This window comes from Aulostomus chinensis, chromosome 12 (genome assembly GCF_037954235.1).
Source record: "Aulostomus chinensis isolate RoL2024-O1b breed Wild chromosome 12, RoL_Achi_v1.0, whole genome shotgun sequence".
NCBI lineage: Eukaryota > Metazoa > Chordata > Actinopteri > Syngnathiformes > Aulostomidae > Aulostomus > Aulostomus chinensis.
In genome coordinates, this window is record NC_141331.1 from 8,700,144 (window position 1) to 8,721,689 (window position 21,546).

General features: G+C 41.2%; 1 protein-coding gene across 3 annotated transcripts in view; it reads right to left on the minus strand.

Annotated features, from left to right (window-relative positions):
* The window catches only part of erbb4b (erb-b2 receptor tyrosine kinase 4b), a 275,547-nt gene that overhangs the window by 100,919 nt on the left and 153,082 nt on the right, over nucleotides 1-21,546 (minus strand). For all 3 annotated transcript variants that reach the window (XM_086219925.1, XM_086219926.1, XM_086219924.1), the window contains exon 3: nucleotides 5,885-6,071. In XM_086219925.1, coding sequence (XP_086076051.1) covers nucleotides 5,885-6,071 — 187 coding nt within the window. The remainder of the gene's footprint in view (nucleotides 1-5,884; nucleotides 6,072-21,546) is intronic.

Consider the following 21,546-nt stretch of genomic DNA (forward strand, 5'->3'; position numbering starts at 1 on the left):
GGTGGGAGAACGACCTGCAGAGTTTTCTCTCGTCAATGAGATTCATCCTGGACGGGTCCCTAAGGCAAACCGGATCTTAGGACAAATGAGATAATATCAGATCAAATGATTGATCAACAACTTTGTATTTAAAGCTTGTTCTTTCTTTTAGGAATGAAGCGTCAGATGAACAATTCTGATTCCATCCTTTATCTGATATACATCCATGAGACCATTTAAGTCTTAAATCTTATTCTAGAAGTTAGGGGACTTTTATTTATTCATAAGCGATGGAAGAAGGGAGACGTGGCATTTCAGTGCAGACAGTGGAGTAGTCAAGGGTTAGTTTGTGATGTTTGGTTTGACTGGATAGAGTAAAAAAACAAAACTGAAAGCAAAGAGAGAAAAGAAAGAATAAGCAAACTTCTGAATAACTTTTTTGTTCTCCCAAACCCTAACTCTCCCTCTAAACCCCGTCAAATTCTGGTTTTATGGATCAATCAATTAACACCATCAGCCGCTGATGGCCCACTTTGGACTTCAATCTAACAAGTGCATCCTCATGATCCGCATTAGGGCCTCGCAAATGTGACAATATGAATTTCGTCCTTCAAACAGAGCGTCCTCGTGCCCCCCTCCTGGAGCAGTGAAAAATTGAGGGTGACATGGGAGTAATTGCACAGGAAGTAATCAATTAGACACACAATTGAAGGAGACCTGAGGTCTGTGGGCTGCCAGGCAAGAGGCCTGACTGAAATCTGGTGACATGTGCTCAGTCGATCACGCCTCCCCTTTGCAGAATTGCTCTTTCTTATAGTCAATGGAGAACGGAAGTCTTGGGGAAAAAAAAGGAGAAGGTAGCAATTTTATGCACCCCCCCACCTTCTCAAGAGTCCCTTGCCTGACTCAGTTCGTCCCTTTCACCTTGCCCCTTCCCATCTTATACCAGCACACATTCGCTAAGGGTTCCCTCTCAAATAACTGCCGTGGGATTAAGAGAATATGGCAAGACTCAAGTGCTCAAAAGGGGGTACAAAATGGTACAAATATTGCATTGCCTGTGTTTGTGTGAAAGGCATCAATATGACAAATCAAGACAGCCAACTGAAATATGATGAGATGGAGAGCCAAAGGAAGAGAGTAAAAGAGATGGAAGAAAGACAGAAAAATGAGAGATAGATAAAGAGAGAGCAGATGGGCCATGAAGGAGTAGATAACGCCTTGGCGTATAACACAGGCTTGTGTACATGCATGCGACGAGAGAGGATCATTCAGCAGATGGGGCCTCAGTTTGGATGCTTCATTTTGGACAGACGCGATGCAGGCGTAGGGTGGTTAGAAAGATGAATCAACAACACTAAACAAATCTGAAAGAAAAAAATACCAGATGAAATGAGGGAAAAGGAGAGGAGCGGCAGAAAAATGTGTGAAATATGAAATCTCATCTGTGTTGTGCTTCTTATTGAGGCTCTTATTAATTTTGCCAGAAAAGCAGGCTGTAATTACCATGTGAAAGGACCAAATTCTGTGCTCAGTTCAACCACACTAATATGTTTTCATTTTAAAACATTACTACAACATGGCAGAACCATTCAGAACGAAGACTCTTGGAAATACTGCTGATGATATTTAAGTCTGAAGAGTCTGCTCTTGCTTTTTAGTCTGTGAGCGTTGACTAGACAGCGGGACAGTTTGGTACAATCATGCAGCGCTCCGTGTTCACTCCCTGATTGGGGTTCATTCGTCGTGACATAACGCCATCGTCACATGTCTATCACATGAACCTTGTATGACAGAAAACAACCTTAGAATGTGTCTTTGACGCTTGATAAGGTGAATTCCACTTCGTCTTGTATTTAGCAGCTGTTTGCTATAATGATAGTATGGCCTGTAGGTATTTTTGCTGTTGCTTTTTTTATTAGAAATTTGTGGCTAAAACAAAACAACGACAACAACACAAAAAAAACCAGAGGGGACTCAGACAATGTGCGCTCCCTTGCCGTGGAGAACTGGAAACATTTAGTGTTTTGGAGTTTTTTGTGTAACCATGTTCAGTGATGTCATTATCATGCATGTATAATAATGATTAGACAACTATTATATGTCATGTTAAAATCATGATGTTGGATTATGAGCCACAAACCGCATCAGTCTCTCATTGTGGCGCTAACAGACCCCACCTCCTCATCCTTTTAATGTGCACCTTGCTTTTGTTTTCTAATAGGGATCCCCACAAACTTATACAAAGTTTCTTTAACATTCTTTATTGGTTTTTACACACACACACACACACACACACACACACACACACACACACACACACACACACACACACACACACACACACACACACACACCATCCCTAAACTCTTTCCAGCTTGACGGTGCTTTATAGTTCACGTGTGAGGATAACTTAGCTAAGCTTGATTGAAAGGTGTATCGAAGGGAGTCCTATCCTTGCTCAGCTGGGGGACCTCCACCCCACCCCTCCAGTCCCCTCAAATCCAGCGAATCCATTCACAGCTCACACAGAGTGCACCAGAAAAATCAATAAGTGCAATGCTACAATATACTGGCGACAAATTGATTTCATCCCAGGCAATTTTGAAGCGAGTAGAAATGTGGGTGGGTTTCATCACTGAAGGGGTCTTTGACTGTGCCTTCTCTCGATTAGCCCCTTATGTACTTAATACATTTTATCCTCTTATATATGTTGCTTATGGATTATATCGACCACTTTACACCCCTCCTGGGAGCCTCTGGCTGAGGAACAATGGACTAATTTGATCGGAACATCAAAGGTCTTGTAACGAATGAGACAGCTTGGCCCAAACTCACCGAGGCACTTGACAAAAGGAAGGAGTTTTGATCGGAGCTGCTTGATGTCAAGAAGTGGATCGTTGCTGATGATTTAAACGCACAGACAGGTGGGAGGAAAAGAACAAGCTGGTAACAAGTCTGTGTGAATCCACAGACCACAGACAGGGGCGATACCAGGACACGGTGATTGAAAACGACTTTCTTCAGGTGTTGGGATTGAGTCTCAATTCGTTAAATCTTCTCTTTTCCGATTTTGGATGTTAATTTATCATGAAATGTAGCTTTACATGTATTCCTACACGTGAAAATGTGCTGAAAATGCAAACTCATCGATCTGACAGTGTGCTCCACAAGTGAGCGTTTAAAAGACGAGGTTTCATTCGCTGTACTGAAGACTAACAATGAAGCACATTTAAAAGAAATGTTATTACAGGTTAAACATCAAACTTACAGATACCCATTTGAGCCCTGGCCACATTTAAGAGCAAAAAAACAAATCCCTTTTGTGATGACTTTTGCTGGAGGCTTGATTGATGAGTCCTTCGCTTTCAAGCAACATTTGCAGTCACTGATGAAAAGACTAAAGCTAAAACTGAGTTTTGATGTTTAAAACAAGTTTTTCTTGTGTTCTTCCACTTTTATTTTCACTTTTTGTTTTTACCTGTGTTGGATGATACGATGCTGTGGTGCAGAGGCAGGTGGACCCAAATTCAGGAGAAGTAGAAATAAATAGAAGGACACAATGAACAGCTGAACTCACAAGACTGGACTCAAAGGGAGGACACACCAGAAAAAAAGAAAAGACTGAAGCGAAAAACAAAAAACAACAACAAGGACTACTGAGGCGACTGACAGACACGACGCAGGTGAGGAGCTGATTGGATTAAAGGAACATGGCGAGGCAGATGAAGACTGATTAATAGACAAGGCGATCACAGGAAAGAAAAAAGAGAAGAACACCATAGGTAATTCAATCAAAGGGACAAGAAGGATTTCAAAATAAAATGGTGATGTACCATGATTCCTGGAGGTCTTCCAGTGGTACACCTCCATTAACTCACATTAAAGCACATATTCAGCCCCTCAGAATTCAATATGTTGCAGAATGATTTAATCCTCAAGGATTTATTCTTCCTGTCTTTTTAATCCCTCTGACTCTCCTGGCTAAATAGAGGTTAAATGAATAAATAATACAAAAAAAGAAAGTGTAAAATGGGATACGACCTTCTTTCAAAGGGGGTGACTGGACCCAAACCATGACTCTATCATGCAGTCCTCGATGCAATCAAGAATTCAGGCCAGTGCGCTACAGTCAAGGATGAATCATCTGACCATATCACATCTCTATAAGGACCAGTGCCTGGAAATTTCATATGTGCACTCATCTTTTTAATGATTGCCTCATCCCCTACAGCACTGTGAAACTGTCAGCTGCCTGTTCTTTGGGATCACATATGCCAGGAAAGCCACCATCATATTTTTTTCCCATGTAGATCTAAACCCAGGCCCCCTTATTACACCCGGACACCTTCCTATTAACCCTCTTTCAAAGTTACTTAGATAAGCGTCTCTCAGCGCATTGATCCAAAATCAAGATCAGTTGCCCAGCTAAGTATTTTTATGCCTGCCGCCAAGCATGATTGATGTTAATTGCTTCACCTTGCAGAATTGCAGAGGCACATTCATTCGTCTTTTCAACACATGCAACTCACAATTACACCGCCACTCAACCACACTGTAGTTTTTCATGCTTTTCCATTATATTAGTGAGCAAGAAACATTTTCACTCATATTATATATATATAGTAGAAAATTCTCCTTAATTAGTATATTTGCATTCCCTTCCCATAGGTTCTATTACATTGTATTCTACTTGTTTATGAGAAAGAAAACTACTACAGGGAATTGGAAACAGTCAAGAGTTATGAAGTAGAGCAGATTCAGGCCATGGCTGTTGTGAATAACTTCCCTAACACTTCATGGCTCGAGGCCACGGATGGCACATCAAACAGCAGATTCTCACAGAGTCCAGCCCCAGCTCCCTTAGCACTGGCTTCAACTTGGCACCACAATGAAAAGGACTGGCTTGGCAAAAAAAAAAAAAAAAAAAGCTGCTGGTGGTGCTGGACAAAAAGCAATTCCCTAAGTATAGCACAACATACGAGAAGGAAATACAAGACAGAACATAACACACAAGAACATACTGTAGCACTACATACACTCGCGGATGGCTGTGTTGTTTCCTCACACTCTGGGGGATAACCAGAAAAAAAATGGTTGAAGAGAACAATGAGAGACATCTGAATAATTTAGATTTGGAAGCTGCAGAGACACAATCTTAGCACCGCACCTCGTCTTTAAATTCTGCCTCTTTAATAAATTGTTATCACTAAATACTGACAACACAAACAGAAGACTCGTCATCCTCATGTTGCAATATATATCGCACATATTGATGTATTACTCTGAAAACAATGCTGGGTCAAATAGAGTTCCAGTGAAGACACTACTAAGACTGTGCGAGTGCATCTAGAGCTCATCCTAATGCGGCACTTTAAAAACACACAGTACTGATCATCAGTGAGGACATGCGTGGCGTGACAACGCCATAAATAATTCAAATCTCATTTCTCAGGATCCCCAATCAGCCATAGATAATAAACACACAAAAAAATTGATAATGAAGAATAAAGTATGGGTCTGCATCATGGGGTGAAGCAGAACTGACCAAAACAAAACCGTGTCTCTCCAGGACTCACACGAAGAGTTGTGAGGCCCATATGTCAAAATTCATATCTGATCTTGAGTTACACATATGATGCAGCCCCGATGTTCCCCTTTTAGCTCTGTAGTACTGTGTGTCTTTGAAGTCATTTCTATCTGATCTAGAGGTCGGGATGTCTGTGAGCAGAGAGGAGACGTTCAAAAGGAGACAGAGCCTCTCTTTCTTACTTATTATGCTTTGCATCAAATCTAACTTTTAATTAAACAGGCAGGGTTGTGGATCGGACACGTCACATACCCACAAGGACACTACACTCAAATGTCATTAACCACAACAACTCGAGACATAAAAGTGACTCACCTGTGAGGTTTTTCAAACCTAACTGTCGCAGGCCGAAGTTTCCATCACGTCTGTAGTTGAGGAAGATTGCCAGTGAGTAGCGATCTTCATACAACTTGTTTCCGCGGATAATTCTCAGGTTCTCCAGCGGCAGGTAGTCAAACTGGTTCAGAGCCACCAACACGTAGCCTGTCACCTCTCGGATCGACTGCAGACAGAGAAGGGTTGTTTTAGTGATGATGGATAAAATTCTTCAGGAAGGAGACGAGTGTCTTGAACCTAAAACAATTGATTTAGCAAGTAAGCCCATACAAGGTCAGGAGATAATTTATTTAGCTTGAAGGCATTATATTTATATTTCACAGTGTTTGGGTCTGAGGAGTTCAGGGTTTAGCAAACAATACTGTCAGCCAAAAATGCAAGCCCTTCATAAAGGACATCTTCACTATAGATCTGGAGGATTAAGCCAAAAACTGCTGACCATTCACTTATGATGAGCTGACAAATAGAATAATATCAGTATGTTTGGTTCTCTTGTGCGTTTTTTTTTTTTCAGGCTGTTGTTCAAGTGCTCTGTATTGCAGGCTCAACCGTATCTCAACTGGTGAGAAAAGTTTGGATTCATTGAAGTGAGGCTGTACGAAGTGTAGCTATTATTTCTACGATTCAAACGGCCGATCTGCGGCACCGTGGAGTAATACGGAGGAAGCTCTACGGTTAAAAAATATAGAGCCAAAAGAATCTGACGGCAAAAATGAAGTTTTGAAAATGTTACAATGACAGCATACATGTAGACAGATATAGATCATTCATATTTGTATTTATATGAGTGTATCAGACAGCTGCTGACTTCCACTGCTGTGCAACACTGAGATTAGATGAGATGATGACAGCCTCTCTGCACAGAAGATGCACATCTACTGACCAGGGCTGACTTCCTCACACACCTCAATAAACCTGAACTGTCCCTTTGAGCTCTTAAAACACAATCCAACTGCTAATGTGAGTTTAAGATGCTACAGCTCCTCCTCGTCCTCTTTTCAAACTGTAAGCCCATTAGTCATGATGTTATTTGATTATCTGTTACATCTGTTATTTGTAAAAGAGAAACTTTCTCTGTATTTTTTTTTATATCGCCTGTCACCAAAGTTAGCAAATTTGCCCTTCTTTTTCTCTAAGGTAGAATGAAGTCACACTGTAACATATTAGAAAGCCTGGAAACTCACATAAACCTACATGTCATGAAATTATTATGTTGCTTAAGCTGTTATTGTTAAAAGCTCAACACTGGACACGTATGTACATTTGAAATACTACAGTCCCTTTGACTTCTAAGAACGAAGACATTATTTCCTTGTTCATTCTGCAGTTACAAACACTTGCCAGTAGAATTAATTAGCGATTAGGAGGAGGAAGAATAACAAAGTGGAATAAAATATGAAAGGGAGAAGTCCTGTGACTGATAGCGTGTATCTCTATCAGTGGAGACTTTTTTTGTTGGGTTTGTGATAGCACTGCAAAACCTGGCACAGGGTTCAGCACTCATGTCCAGGGTACGGCCCGGGGTGACTGAGCCACAAAGACAGCCGCTGCTTCACACTTTAAATGTCGTTTCAGAGAGGATATAACATCTGTGGAGACTTTGGCGAGGAGCAACTTCGATGCCGCTGCCGTTGAATGAATCAAAGCGACAGGGTGTGACCTCTTCTTCCCATCCGCCATTATGGCTGCTGTCATTAACAGACAGGCGACCAGAGAAGTCTTTCCGCCTTGATGCTGATAATCAACAAGTCTGTCTGTGAGATGCTGTTGCATCTGCTGTGCTGAGCTGAGCTGAGTCCTTAAGAGGGCCTGGCAGAGAAGTCACTGTGGCTGACAACTGTCAGAGAGAATGGCTATCAGCCACCAGTAAGTAAGCTGCAGTCAGCTCTGTCATCATGACCCTGCTGATTACCATTAATGGAAACAGACAGAGTGTGTGTTTGTGTGTGTGTGTGTGTGTGTGTTTGCGTGTTGAGACGGAAGAATGATGTCGGTGTGTGTGTGTGTGTGTGTGTGTGTGTGTGTGTTTGTGTGTGTGTGTGAGCATCAGTTTAAAACTTATTGGTAAAGGCATCAAGCCACCTTGTATAGCAAATCTTAATATTAGGTTACTATTACAGCTATGATTCACACAGAAAGTGTGTTTTGCCTTTCAAATACTCAAAAATAGGCATCTTGAGCCCACAAAGACCGCTTTCGACATTGCATCACTTCCTTGTGACTCCAGAAAGAGCCAGCCATATGGTCGGTGACCCACAAGCACTTAGATTTGAGCTAATAACACTTTGAGTTGAGTGCTAATGTGAACAAGATGCCGCAACCTAATGCACCAGCTGATCACAGCCGGTGCTACTGTGAACGAACAGTGTCTGTGAGCCCAAGGCATCTGTATGTGAGTATTTCTGTGGATACTATTTCTGACAACACAACATAGCATCGACAATCCGGGTATTTACTGCCAGTGTGATTCTACCCCACACCAAGCTGAAAAGAGAGTTTAGAGAAGTTGTTGACAGCTCCCATTTCAACATCACTTAAGCATTAAACAAGACGGCCCGGTAAATTGTTGTTGATAAATTACTGTTTGGGATTCTCAAAGCTAATCCCCCTCAGTGGCAGGGAATCTCACACAGCTTCAGCTCACTTGAGAGGAAAATACTGCGACTACGGTGAGGAGTTCATCAACTTGGACGCTCTTGTGCTTAACACACATGACTCTTAACTTTATTCAATAGCTAAATTCATTATAGATTTTTTTTAAGGTCTGACATGACATGTGAATTTTTTCTTATTAACGGTCTCTGATGCAAAAAAAAGAAAACTTTTTGTCAGCTTGTAGCCTTGTTATTTTTATCTCTTAATAAAAATGAAAAATGTTTTGCCCTCAGTGTTGTGTCACTTTGTTTCCCCTGTTGTTCTAATGGATAATAGATTTATTTCATATTATTGATACTGTGTTAGAATTTCTTTTGAAGTACTGGGAACTTGGCCATAAGCTGTCCTTCCTCTCTACAATCATCCTGCTAACAGAAAAGTATCACACAGCAATAAGAGCAATGGACTGCTGCTAGCTTAGTCTGGGCATACAACAGCTGAAAATTATTCCAGGGCACACACACTTCACACGGACGGTTTATACTTCTCTCAGAGCGTGTTTATTACACCATTCTCACAATTGCTAGTTTGTTATTTTCGAGCCACCAAATCAATACTAAGTGCAGCCTTGCAGAGGGAATAACATGATGGAGAAAGAAGATGGCAGGTACACATGCTTTTCTCGCCATAGATTATTTGTTCAGTAATGAACTGCACAGAAGTAAGGGAAACAACTGGTAGAAATGCAGTTTGCCTTGCTGAGCTAATGGCTAAATTTGCTCAGTGTGGTCACTTTCATTAAACACAGATCAACCAAACAAGCAGCATCAATACCACCACTCATGCCGGCCAAGAGCCCCATATGCTCACTTCAGGGAAACAGGCACCTGGATTAAAGCGGCTCTAATGTTCCCATGTTCCTGAAGGAATAGTGCTGAAATCTGAGATTCAAAGAGTGGTGTTCAAAAACATTTGGAGTTTGGCACATGTGCTGTAGAATTACTTTTGCAAAGGAGGTTATAAATGTGTTGGGTGATATCAGTCAGTCTGTTTGAATGTCTATCAGCAGGATTGAGTAAAAACTACTGTATAAGAACAATATTAACTGAATTGATGGGAGTATTGACCAAGGAAGTACCCATTTGTTGGCCACCTGGTGGCCAAAGGAAATGCATTTTTGGTTTTTGGTCAGTTTTTTTGGCAATTTCCCCTGGTTATCAGATCATCTCAGAAATTTGGTTACAAACACCTCACCTAAGTTTGTTACTTTGAAGATTGTGATTTTTTGTTCAACTGTGTTACCATAATGAGGCACGATGCCATCTAGTGGTTACAGTAAGTAACAAACGAGATCGAAATTACAATGTTGTCTTAAAATGATGTACAGCAACAAACTGCGGAGTGCGTGTGTGTTCTTTAGCTCAACCTAGTGGACGCACAAGGTTATATACACACCACAATACATGATTTATTCCTATGTGCAAAATATCATGTTTCTTTACTATTTCACCACAGAAAAAATGCAACACACCTTGTGAGGGTCCGATCATCACCGCTTGTCACTTCAATTAAGGCTCGAACCGTCAGTTCAACTCAGTGGAGGAACGTCGTCTCTGAGTGCTTCCTGGTTTCATTTCACATGTGCTAAATTTATTGCTAGGTCACAAGCATGGCCTTATCTTTTTAGCTACAATTAGCGAAGCAATTTATCTGCTAAATATACTGCCATGACCTGTTGTTGGAAATATCCCATGGTAAAAGTAGATCTTGATACAGGTGTGCAGGGCAGATGTTACCAGCATCATCTTGCTGAAACACAATTTGTAACCGTGTCCTCATTTTCTATTTGTGTTCAGGATGCGTTTAGGTCAACGCAGCCAGTCCTTGCAAGAATACATGCGCTTTCATTACAGATGTCAATAAAAAAAGGTTATATGATACACTGAAACTGCATAGACAAATACTTTGAAGTATATAGATATCCTTTCTTTCAACCAACCTTGTACCCACATCACACACACATGCATCCTAAGAGATCAATGCGCCAGAGTCCCAATAACAGTGAACAAAAGAGACAGAGAGAGCCAGATTCACTAGATTAAAAGGGATTTCTCCCCCTCTCTTCTCCTCAGGCCAGAGCATTTGTGAACGGAAGTGTGGCAGCGGAACAAACCCCTCACTTGAGTCACTGAAACGTGTGCGGTTTTGAAATTGAGTCCTCCAATCCACAACTTTTAAAAGAGAAGGAGACGGAGGAAGCTTTCACGGCGGAGTCAGCAGAGAGAGGACGGTGAAAGGATAGAACCTACCGGAGTCATAAAGGAAGGGGTAGACTGGGACGAGGAGAAATTCACTCAAATGGATCAGGGTCTACATAAATTTTAATACATAATTAAAACCACACCTGTTTCATTTCAGGAAAAGAAAGAGAGATGGCAAAGGCTAGGAGGAGGGGTGATGGAGGGCTAAAAGTGTAATTGCACTATTAGCATGTTTGAGGACACCTAACACATGATAGCATGATTGTCTCTCATTTCCATACATATTGAGGCGTAGCGGTTCGCTCCAAGGGGCCGTTACATACATACAAATGCACTAGGGGGTGGTGGCAGGGGTTAAGGTTTGTTGCATCACTAAACCTTCATCATCTACTTCCATATCACTTCCCTTAACCGTCTGACTGAGCTCACAACCAAATATGTAAACAGAAATAAAATCCAGATGGAAGTGTGGAAATCCTTCTGCATCTTCAATTTACAACGAATATTCCTCTTATAGATTTTATTACTATCACAGAAATTAAATCTTTATAAAGGAGCAATGAAGGGTGGGGAGCAATGGGGCGAACAGCTCTCCACTCATCCCTCCTTTCAAAGTGTGGAGGGGCATCTCGTAGGCTTCATTAGAGTCTACTAAAGGCCGATGGGTGGGATTACTCCACCTCACCCCAGCCCCACCCACTCCTCTCACATAATTCGCCACTGAAAAGACACCTACCAACCCCTGCACTGTTGGGTCTGCTTTGTCCAGCTGTTTCCATTTGGAGACAGTTTTCTTCACTGTCTTCAGGGTGTGTCCTCCCCTGTCCTTAATGTCCTCACATTCCAGCTCCAGCTTATGCACCATAGTTACAACAGCTAACAGTGGCTTGTTTGCTCAATCTCACTGTGAGACAACTGCCTCCACCTCAAGTGTGCATTTCTGTTGCAGATTTAAAGATAGTTGGTCTTGGCTTCATGGGATGCATTGCCTATCTGATAGCCAGTATTGAACAACCATCCATGCAATTTTACTTCTTAAATTTTTACCCACGATTGACAAAGTTTTCCTGTCAATGTCACCCAGTAGGGGGCGCTCCAAATGAGAGGATATTGCATGTCTCCCTCCAAAAACAAGCAAACAAGAAGCTCCAGAAACGTAAGATGCTGCAGATGGATAAATGTTGGCGTTCTCCAGGGGGCCTGTGGCGCTGCACCAGGCTGACTTAGAAGCACTTTAGTCGGGCAGAGGAGGCAGATGGATGGGCTGGTTGTCTGGGGGTGGAGGTGGGGGTTGGGTGGAGCTTGAAGACAATTTGCCAGAAGCATCAAGTCCTTTTTTCCTTATAAACTGATGCATTCACATGATCAAATTCAAGCTGTCACTTCAACGTGAAAGAAGGAAACATGAAATTTTAGAGCTGGTTGGAAACATGGCAGTGTAACATGGTGGGCTCAGTGGAAGAAGGCCCCCTCCATATAGAAAAGAAGAAAGCTCTTTTTTTTTTTTAGCTCAGATCATATTGGCACTGCTTTCTTAGTGTGATATTTCTCAGCATTTTTCCCTGTGGAATTTTTAAGCCTTCTTATCATAAGTAGACTATGAGTGGCAGTGTTGCTTTGCTTCAAGTCTCCAAATTGTCCACCTCAATCCCTGTAAAGCAGAAGCTCCCCAGTAACACCCCAATCCCTCTGGACTGGCTCATACTCATTACCAGTCCATTCAAACACCTGCTGATGCTGGCTTTGATGTGTGGATGTGTGTGTGCGACACGCGAATGTATGCGTGTTTGCATCACTTACGCGTCTTTCATTGCACGGACAAGATGATGACTCATATATCAAGATGATTAGAAGCTATCCCTTCTGTTTCTTACACCACACCTTTCATACTCTCGTGAAACAAATCTGTGTGTACGTGCACGCGCATGTTTGCGCGGTTGAACAAAGGAAGTCTCACATGAGATTAGACAGATTTTTTTTTTCTTTTTTGGGTGAAAAGAACAAACAACATAAAAATTTTAAACCCCCTCTGTTGGCGCTCCATGTCCTTCCCTTGCCTTCTCCAAGGGTCAATGTCAGCTGCTTTCTAAGAACACTCGAGGATTTCACTGAGAATTATAATGAGGAAAATGCATATAACTTTCATTTATTTTTTTGCACACAGCAAGCAAAAAAGCCAACTGTGGTATTTAGTTTGTATTTTTTTTTTTAATAAAAAAGATGGGGGTCCCACCCAGAGGCCTTGCCTCATCAGCATCCACTCAGTTAACAGTAACACTGCCAAGGCTACAGGACACCCCCAGCAACAGATCCGACCTCAGCCCAGAACAGATTAGCATACTGTTAGACCTCTCTGAGCCCCACCTATTTTCAGTGTAATGGATTTTACAGACAAAAGCATGGCTGTGCAATGGTGGCACTGGTACTTCCAACTGCAGACAACCTCTATGAGGAAGAGGGACAAAGCAGAACCCTGAACAATATGTGGACGACTTGTGGATGCACATTAAAACCCAGTAAATGCAGGCTTTCACTCATGAGAGGAGATAGTAGCCTCTGCGTTAAAGAAACACACACGGACCAATACACACTCTTGACACCCACCACCCAAAGGAGCACAAGCAAGGAGTTATCAAAACTCTGAACCACTGGGCTGGTAATATAACAACCTGGCCCAGGAGAAGGAGCAAAAACACCTTCAAGATGTATTTAGATACCCAGTTGGACTTTTTCCTGTCTGAAAACATCCACAAGATCCATGCAGAACTCTGCAGGTGGTGAGGAAACGAAGAATACCCGCAACAACACTGTCATCCCTAAGGTGTCTGGAGCAACTGAGGAGGATTTTCAACAAGCAACACATTTGAAAACACAACACCATTTTTTTTCCCACCCCAGATAGCCGCTAGACTAATTTATCAGTATCAACTAAAGAAGCATTAAACACACATATAGCTTAGCACATGAAGATCAACTGCTGAGGTCAACTCTAAGCAGTTTTTAAATACACCAGATCGACAAGGAACACAACTTTGAGAACAACAATGTCCACCTGTCAGACTGAGCAGATGAAATAAAGGAATGAACGCAGTAGACCTTAAAAGAAAAGGTGGACTGACACCACTTATCCTGGAACATCGACAAACCAAGTGGTACAACGGACCTTGATAATGACCCCACAAAGGTCAAATAAACAGAAACAACACCCTCCCCCCAATAGAACTGAAGACGGCCCGCAGTGAGAGGTGAAGCATCCTCAGATACAACTTCAAGTCCAGTTGCCCTTGATTCAACATTTTACTCGGATGGCTGAGAATCTCCAGACGTTCATTTCGAGCTCAGCTGCACACCAGTAAAGTTTTATGACTGCATTTTACATGGTTGTGATGCTATTGTGGTTACAAAAAGAAAAAAAAAACAGTGCAAAGATGGACGAATAAACATCTGCCACAACACCTCCGTTGTAGTTGCAGCTCCATCACATTTTACCATGATGACACGCACATTTAGACTCCCAAGGTGAAATCAACAGCAGGACACATGCTGTCACAGCTGGTAATGAATAATACCTTCATCATCTGACATATGGAAATTATAGTTAGATTTTAATTGATATTATTTTTGGTTTTCACTATTTTCTCAATCTGGAGACAAAAAAAAAAATACATTCCACAACTTCTCATGGCTAAAAGTGATCAAGTTGTGAGCTGCTTCGATCTCCTTGAGCTGGCCTCCATCCACAGTTCATCAGACTTCATTGCAGTTTCTTTTTACAACGTTTCTTCCCATCTTTTTTTCCTCAAAGTACGCCTGATAATTTTTAATCTTTTTATCTGGACAAAACCTCAGTTTGTAATCCAGCAACAGCTGAAGATATTTTTACATGTTAGATTTAACTTTTGAAGACCTTCTGCACTACGACGTTGCTTCGAGTCAAAAATAGTTTCATTCCAGAGAGTAAACAGAACAGACGCTGTCAGACTTTTAACTGTACAACTAAAAGCAAACAGAAACTCTTGCAGCCTGCCTCAAGAGTAGACACAACACCCACTTCACCACACGGAAGCGACAGCAAGTCAGCTGGTGACCCAGACCCCTGATGAGTCAACGCACTGAGGCGGCGGCGAGGAGGAGACATCCTGGCCTGGCCCGGCTGAGTAGAACCTATCATGACAACAGCGCCGCAACAGCGGAGAGAACCTCTGCTCTCAGGAGAGGAGACGTGTTTTCTGACAACGTAACACAAAATCTATTCGCAAACCATTATTCCCTTCATTTAGCACACGTCGCTCTAGCAACGCTCATTTGCACACATACTCTCGTTTCACTTCCATGAAGCTTAAAGGATCAGTTTTATTCATCTGCCTGACCTGCACAGCTTCTATTATCAATGGAGCCTCAAATTATTTACCCACAATAGATGTTTATCTGTTTATTTTCTCTCCCATATTCTCAGTTCATTCATACTCTCACTCCATCGTGTAATAAACAATATTTTTTCTCTTGTGTGTATTCGATTTATTTTATTTTGCTTAACGAAGGTAAAACATTGTATGTAGAATGAACCACACATTTTCAGCAACATTTTCATTCAGGACAACGTCCCATTTAGCATTGCTGGACTGTGAATAGAAGTCAAACCGCGACACGAGTCTGTGTCTGGTGCAACTTCGCCTTTTGTAATTTCAAATTGGCATTTTTTGGGGAATCTTTTTTTCATTTTGAAAAATAGATTAATACACGAATAAAGATTTACTCGCCTTTTCGTCCTTCTTCTCTCCCCCGTTCAACTTTTGACAACAATGTGCATGGTAGGTTGTTCATCGATGAGTAAGTACAAAGCATGCATTTGTTGAGGGGTGCATTTGTGCTAATGGTGTTGCTGATTGTTTGAAAATAACTAAATGGAGGCTGAAGTCTTTAGTGCGTGGTCGGTTCTCAAGGTTAGGTTCATTAGCATTGACTTGACGCACGCTCCTCTGTGCTTATGGATGATCAAGAAACTCTGATGTGTTGGTTGACATTTTAATAATGTATAATGTAATAGTACAGAGCTGGCATCATCGATTTTATCCTCCATTTGTCTTCAGCATCCTACCTTGAGGAAAGAGATGAAGGAAGAAAGTGAAGAGAGTAGTGACACCCCCTCTCATGAGGAGGACTTGCGACTCCATCAGAACACTGGTAATGAGTGGACTTCTTTGGGGAATTCTGCAAATAGACTAATTTGTAATTGATTCAGTGCATTAATTACCGTCCCGGTTACGCCTGTGTCATGGTTAATATTGCGGCGATCTGACGAGGCTGGGAGGCCTGTCTGCGATGGGACTGTTCGGGTGAAGCAGCCATTATTCAATTATGCCTCACATATCGTCAGCGAGGCAAGTCTTAATCCGAGAGTAATCACTTCCCCACACTCCCTTTCTATGAGCTGATGAGGGGGAGGGAGGAGCGTGGTGAGAGGTAGTCCTAGATTCATGTAGCCCATGGTTAGCTCCTTAATCAGGCCTGGGAATCAAATCCCATTGGGGCTTTAAGTTTTCTACGAGTAGGAAGATATTTTCTGACCTATAATGAAAGTTTATCAGGATTATACAATAGGTTGTGTGCGCACACAATCCTATCATTAAGGTAAGACCATACCGTACTTCTACACCTATTTCATATGTGTGGACTCAAACAGCTACACTGTTATAATGAGCTGCAGATTTCATAACAGCAGTGGTGCAAATGAGGCTGACAGACAGGAGAGACACAATTCAATTGAGATGATGAAAAGTTAGTATGAATGCCAAAATGCTAAGTCTTTGCTCTGCACTGACAGACGAGTGAACATACACCCGACATATGTCACAGGTCAGGGTGTGCACAGGATGTCTAGCAACTACAACTTTGAATATTGACAAAAGATCTGTTATCATTGTCATTATTGTTTCTGGTTGTTATTAGTACTGCTGTTATTATTATAACAATTAACTAAGCTTAAAGCGAGTTATTAGCCTCAGTCATTGACTGACAAACTAATAAAGCCTGTTGATGAATCAGCGTATCTGCTTGGAAAATTGAGTTTGAATGCATTAATTTATATTACTTGTATGTATTTGTATGTAAATACGTCACTTTTTAAATGTATAGAAATCAAAAATAGAACATAAAACATAGAATTGTTTGTTGAAATGAATTGTCAAGGTCTAAAAATATGTCCAGGGGATGTTGCTAACTCATTGCTATGAGTGTTAAGACTGTAGGGTATGACCAGTGAGGTCACTGGGCATCGTGGGTAAACACATCTTCAGTGATAAGAGCGCTATGGTTCAGAAGTGACTCCCTATTTGTAGATAAAACACATGACCCAGTAGCCTTCATGTATCTACTGGGGGATTTAAATGATTTCTTCTTTTTATACAAAAGTATAACACAATGTGATTGAAAATGCTATAGATTTGGTGAGTGGCTCGTGTTCACCTCCCCCCGTCATAAACATATATCAGACTTAAAGGAAATAGGTGCAGCCCTCATGATTTATATCATGTGTTCCAGTTTCACTTTCCAAAACAAGGGAAATGCACGCTCCTTTTCCAGTTATCAACTTAGTTCAACAACAGTCTGTTTTCAGCCCTGAGCAAGGAGAGGAGATGAAATACAGGGTTCTCTCTCTCTCTCTCTCTTTTTCTCTCTCTCCCTCTCTCTCACACAGTAGATTATATTTCTGCTTTGATCTACGGTGGCCATCCCCAAACATTCTAGTTTGGACCCAGCACAACACAACAAAAACAACACCCACGGCCCTCGGTAACCACACTCTATTGTGCCCTACACTGCATATTTCTATGTGGAAAGGAGCGCTTGCAGGTACGTTGAATAATCTACAACCCCCTATATTAAGCACACCTACTTTATATTTGGAAGAGGAACTTTAACATACAGAGATAGATAAAAGATCCAAGCAGCTGCATGGAAACTCTGTTTCAATAATGGTGATATTTGAACAATTTATTATCATAATTATTGAGATCCAAAAAGACAGAAAAAGAAATGAAATGATGTAACAGGAAAGTGTTCCGATTGTTTGTAAAAGTATTAGAAACATACATTGTTTTTCTTTTAAGTTGGTATTTCCTGAGAACTTCATAAAAATGTAGAAAAAAAAAATGAAAAAACAACAACAAAAAACCTGGCTCTGCACCAAAATTAAATGGGCTGATCCTGTGGTCCAAATGCATCTTTCAACAAAATGTCATGTGAATCAGTGATGTAGATTTTCCATAATCCTGCTGTGCAACCAAAAATACACACACACACACACACACACACACACACACACACACACACACACACAAAAACTAAAAATAACCTTCAAAACAAAATTTAACCTGGTGTTTTTTATTTCCTTTTTGGCTGCATAGAAGTGACATCACTTTCCCCCTGCAGGGGTGTTTCAGTTTGGCCTTCACGCCGTCAGCCTGGAAGTCTACTCTGATATTTTTTGTGAAGGTTTTCTTGCCACACAACAATCCTGTTACTTCAGCCCATCACGAGTCCCCCTGTGAGATTGTTAAGTATTGCTATAGGGGAGCCTTGGCCACGCTTAATGGCCCTAACAGCATTATTTGCTAATAAAGGTTGATAGGCCTTCCGGCTCGATAAATTTAAGAGGACAGCAGAAGAAGAAGAAGCAGTGGCCTTGTTAAGTGAGGTCTCAGTCGGGGAACTTATGGACGACTGTAATTGTTTCTTGCACAGTCACAGCCTGCGAGTGGGTCGAGCGCGGCTTCGGTACGATACAGAGGATGTTACTGGTTTTGTTCAAGTTTCAGAGGAAGAGGATCCCACGTGAGCTGTTGTACCACCAAAGAGACTGAAGAAGATCATCACGCTCCGTTAGTGACGACAGGGCTTCAACCGCTTGAAACCCATTCATGATAAAACCCATGAAGGTTCACAACAACCAGAGCAGCACATATTGAAAAGAGACTCATTTTGAGTAACTCCATCACTCATAATTAAAACTGTAATCAAAGGCGATAAAGGAACTTTGACCTTTGACCTGGACTCAGCCTACAGGGCTGTTACGCCTGAGAGGCTGCAGGGAGGCCTCCAGCAACTGCTGCTGATGTCATCCCTAAGTGTTAAAAAAAACAAACACAATATAACAGTCATCAAATATTAATCCGATTTTAACTTTTGTTTTGTTGGCACCGTTGTAATTATTTGTTTTAATTGTATTGTTTGTACAGTATTGTTGTTGTAGCAATAACTTTAATTGTTATTGGTCTTTTTTTAACGCTCTCCTGTCCAGGGACTGAAGACACAGTTAGCTACTGTACATCACGGTCCCTGATAAATAAACCAGTGAAATAAACTAAACAAAGGTAGTTCAGATTCCTTTCATTGATAATATCTGATCGAATTTGTGCCTTCAAACTCAGCATGTTAGTTTTCAAAGCTGTAAAATTTAAGTTCAAACTCAGGTTGAACCAAACCTTCTATATTCATGATTCCGAAACCAGAACATCACGAAATCAATTTGAACCTGTAGTGCCAGGATATTCTTATCTATTTGAATAAATTCTCTCATTTCAATATAATTTAAAGCAACGGATGCCCCTTTTGCTTTAAAAATAAATATTAAACAATGACCTATTTAAATAGATAAAATAAAAAAATAACTAACATAACTAAACTAATGACTCCCCTGCCCACACAGCCATGTATATAGATCCACGGAAACAAGAGGAGACGGACACATTGTGACACCGACCGGTCTCAAAGGTCCACAAAGACATTTTTCAGTAAGACAAAGGTCCGTTTATTGAGAGGTACTTTCATGTCAGATTTCAAAGACATCCACTCCACAAACACCGACGACATGTCTCTGTATCATATATGTATGTTTGTAAGTGAAAAGTGCAAAAACACCATAAAAGGGATATTGATTTAAATGAAATCAATGCAGATAAAAGTGGAGGATGAAAGTAGTCCACGTTTAAAAAAAACAAAACACGTCATGGCTGGCTGTAGAGAAAGCTCTCCGCATATCTTGTCTGGTCCCATCTGAGTCAAATGACGGCCCAATAAAACAAGTAGAAGAGTGCAGGAGAAAATGGTGATGTGTCCTCTTATTGTGACCACAGAGGAACTCTCTGAAACTGAAGATGAAGGTCTTGCTCTCTCCACAGGGAACCACAGAATCAGTTTTCTGACCCACTTGGCTGTCCCCTCTTACTCAGACAGACAGACACAGACACACACACACACACACACACACACACACACACACACACACACACACACACACACACTGGTGCACACACACGCGTGCACACACGGTTTTATTTAGCTGCCAGACACATCAGCATTTCTAAGAATTAAAACAAATCCAGTCATGTTTAATTAAATGAAAACTGGCATATTGGGTTTCACCAGAGTGTGAAAAGACTTTTAATATTGTCGAAAGAGGACAGACGCCAGTGGCAAAGATTTCTCAGAAGTCTCACTCACATCTTACAACTAAAAAAAACACTGACATGAATAGTACATGTTGTTTTTTTTTATTCTGTAACATTAAAGTGTGACCTCAAGGTCTTTCCCTACACCTGCATGTGTTTAAAATGACGCAAAGATGGATTGGTTGCCTTCTGACACAGAAATCAACTTTAATATGTTCCGGACAAGTAGACCTACACTTTTTCAGAGTAATTTGTGGATTTACATTAGCCAGACTAACACAAGTTCTGTTTTTGTGTGTGTGCGTGAAATGTTTTCCTACACTCCTGAGACAGAAGCAGATAACTGCACTCGAGTATGCAAGCATGCGTCTTTGTGTGCCAGAGCTGGGACCACCGTCGTCTTTTTATAAGCTCATTCTTGAGTCGTTAGAAAATGGGGAAGAAAGTTGTAGCTGTGCCAAGTAAAATAATGAATATTTTAATGGCTTAAATGGACATGTCCTGTATGTGTGCCTACATTATTTCCCAACCAAAAGCTGCAGCTGTGACAGGATTCTCTCTGGTATTAACTGTGTCCCAGCAATATAAGTTATTTACATGATGTAAATTCACCACATTTTAACCCCCCCCCCACACACACACATACTCACTCACACACACTCACAGTACTGAAAGGTCTATGTTGGACCGCACAAATGGTTTACCCACAGGTCCTGCCTAAGGGCGGGCTCACACTGGGGCTTGATTCCATCTTGTGGTAGAAAATTCTACCACAAGATGGAATCAAGCATGCTGACCAGTTCTTCCCGAACAGAACGATAAGCTATAACGTTTTTCCCTTCGATGGTTGCCACTTAGTTTGGAGCTGAAACAAAAGTACGCTGTCATGTCCTGGCGGGGTACTGAAGTTCAATTCTGAATCATGCTCTTTCATAGCCGATGTTCTCCATGTCTTATTTTGATATCATCAACTTTGATTCCTGCTCAAATAGCACAGCCACCTTTGACATGTGTATTTTTTCTCTTGAGTTTTTGGTCTTCATATTTTTTCATTTTATTTTAGCAATTCCTTTGTTTGGAGATATTTGGGGTTTTTTTTTTGTAAATTTTCACCAAATATCAGCTGGTAGAGTGCAGGTATAGTTTATTTGTACTGAAATTGACAAATCCATCCTGACGCCATCATCCTGACGTAGTATCCCAAGTACCGAACACGTCTTCTTCTGTTCTGATCTTTGTCCATCTCGATTTTCACTTACTCTTTCTCCATCACTTGTTTTTGAATGTTCCCATCGTCTATGAAAGAGAGGCAAATGTGAGAGCCATTCTCACCTCT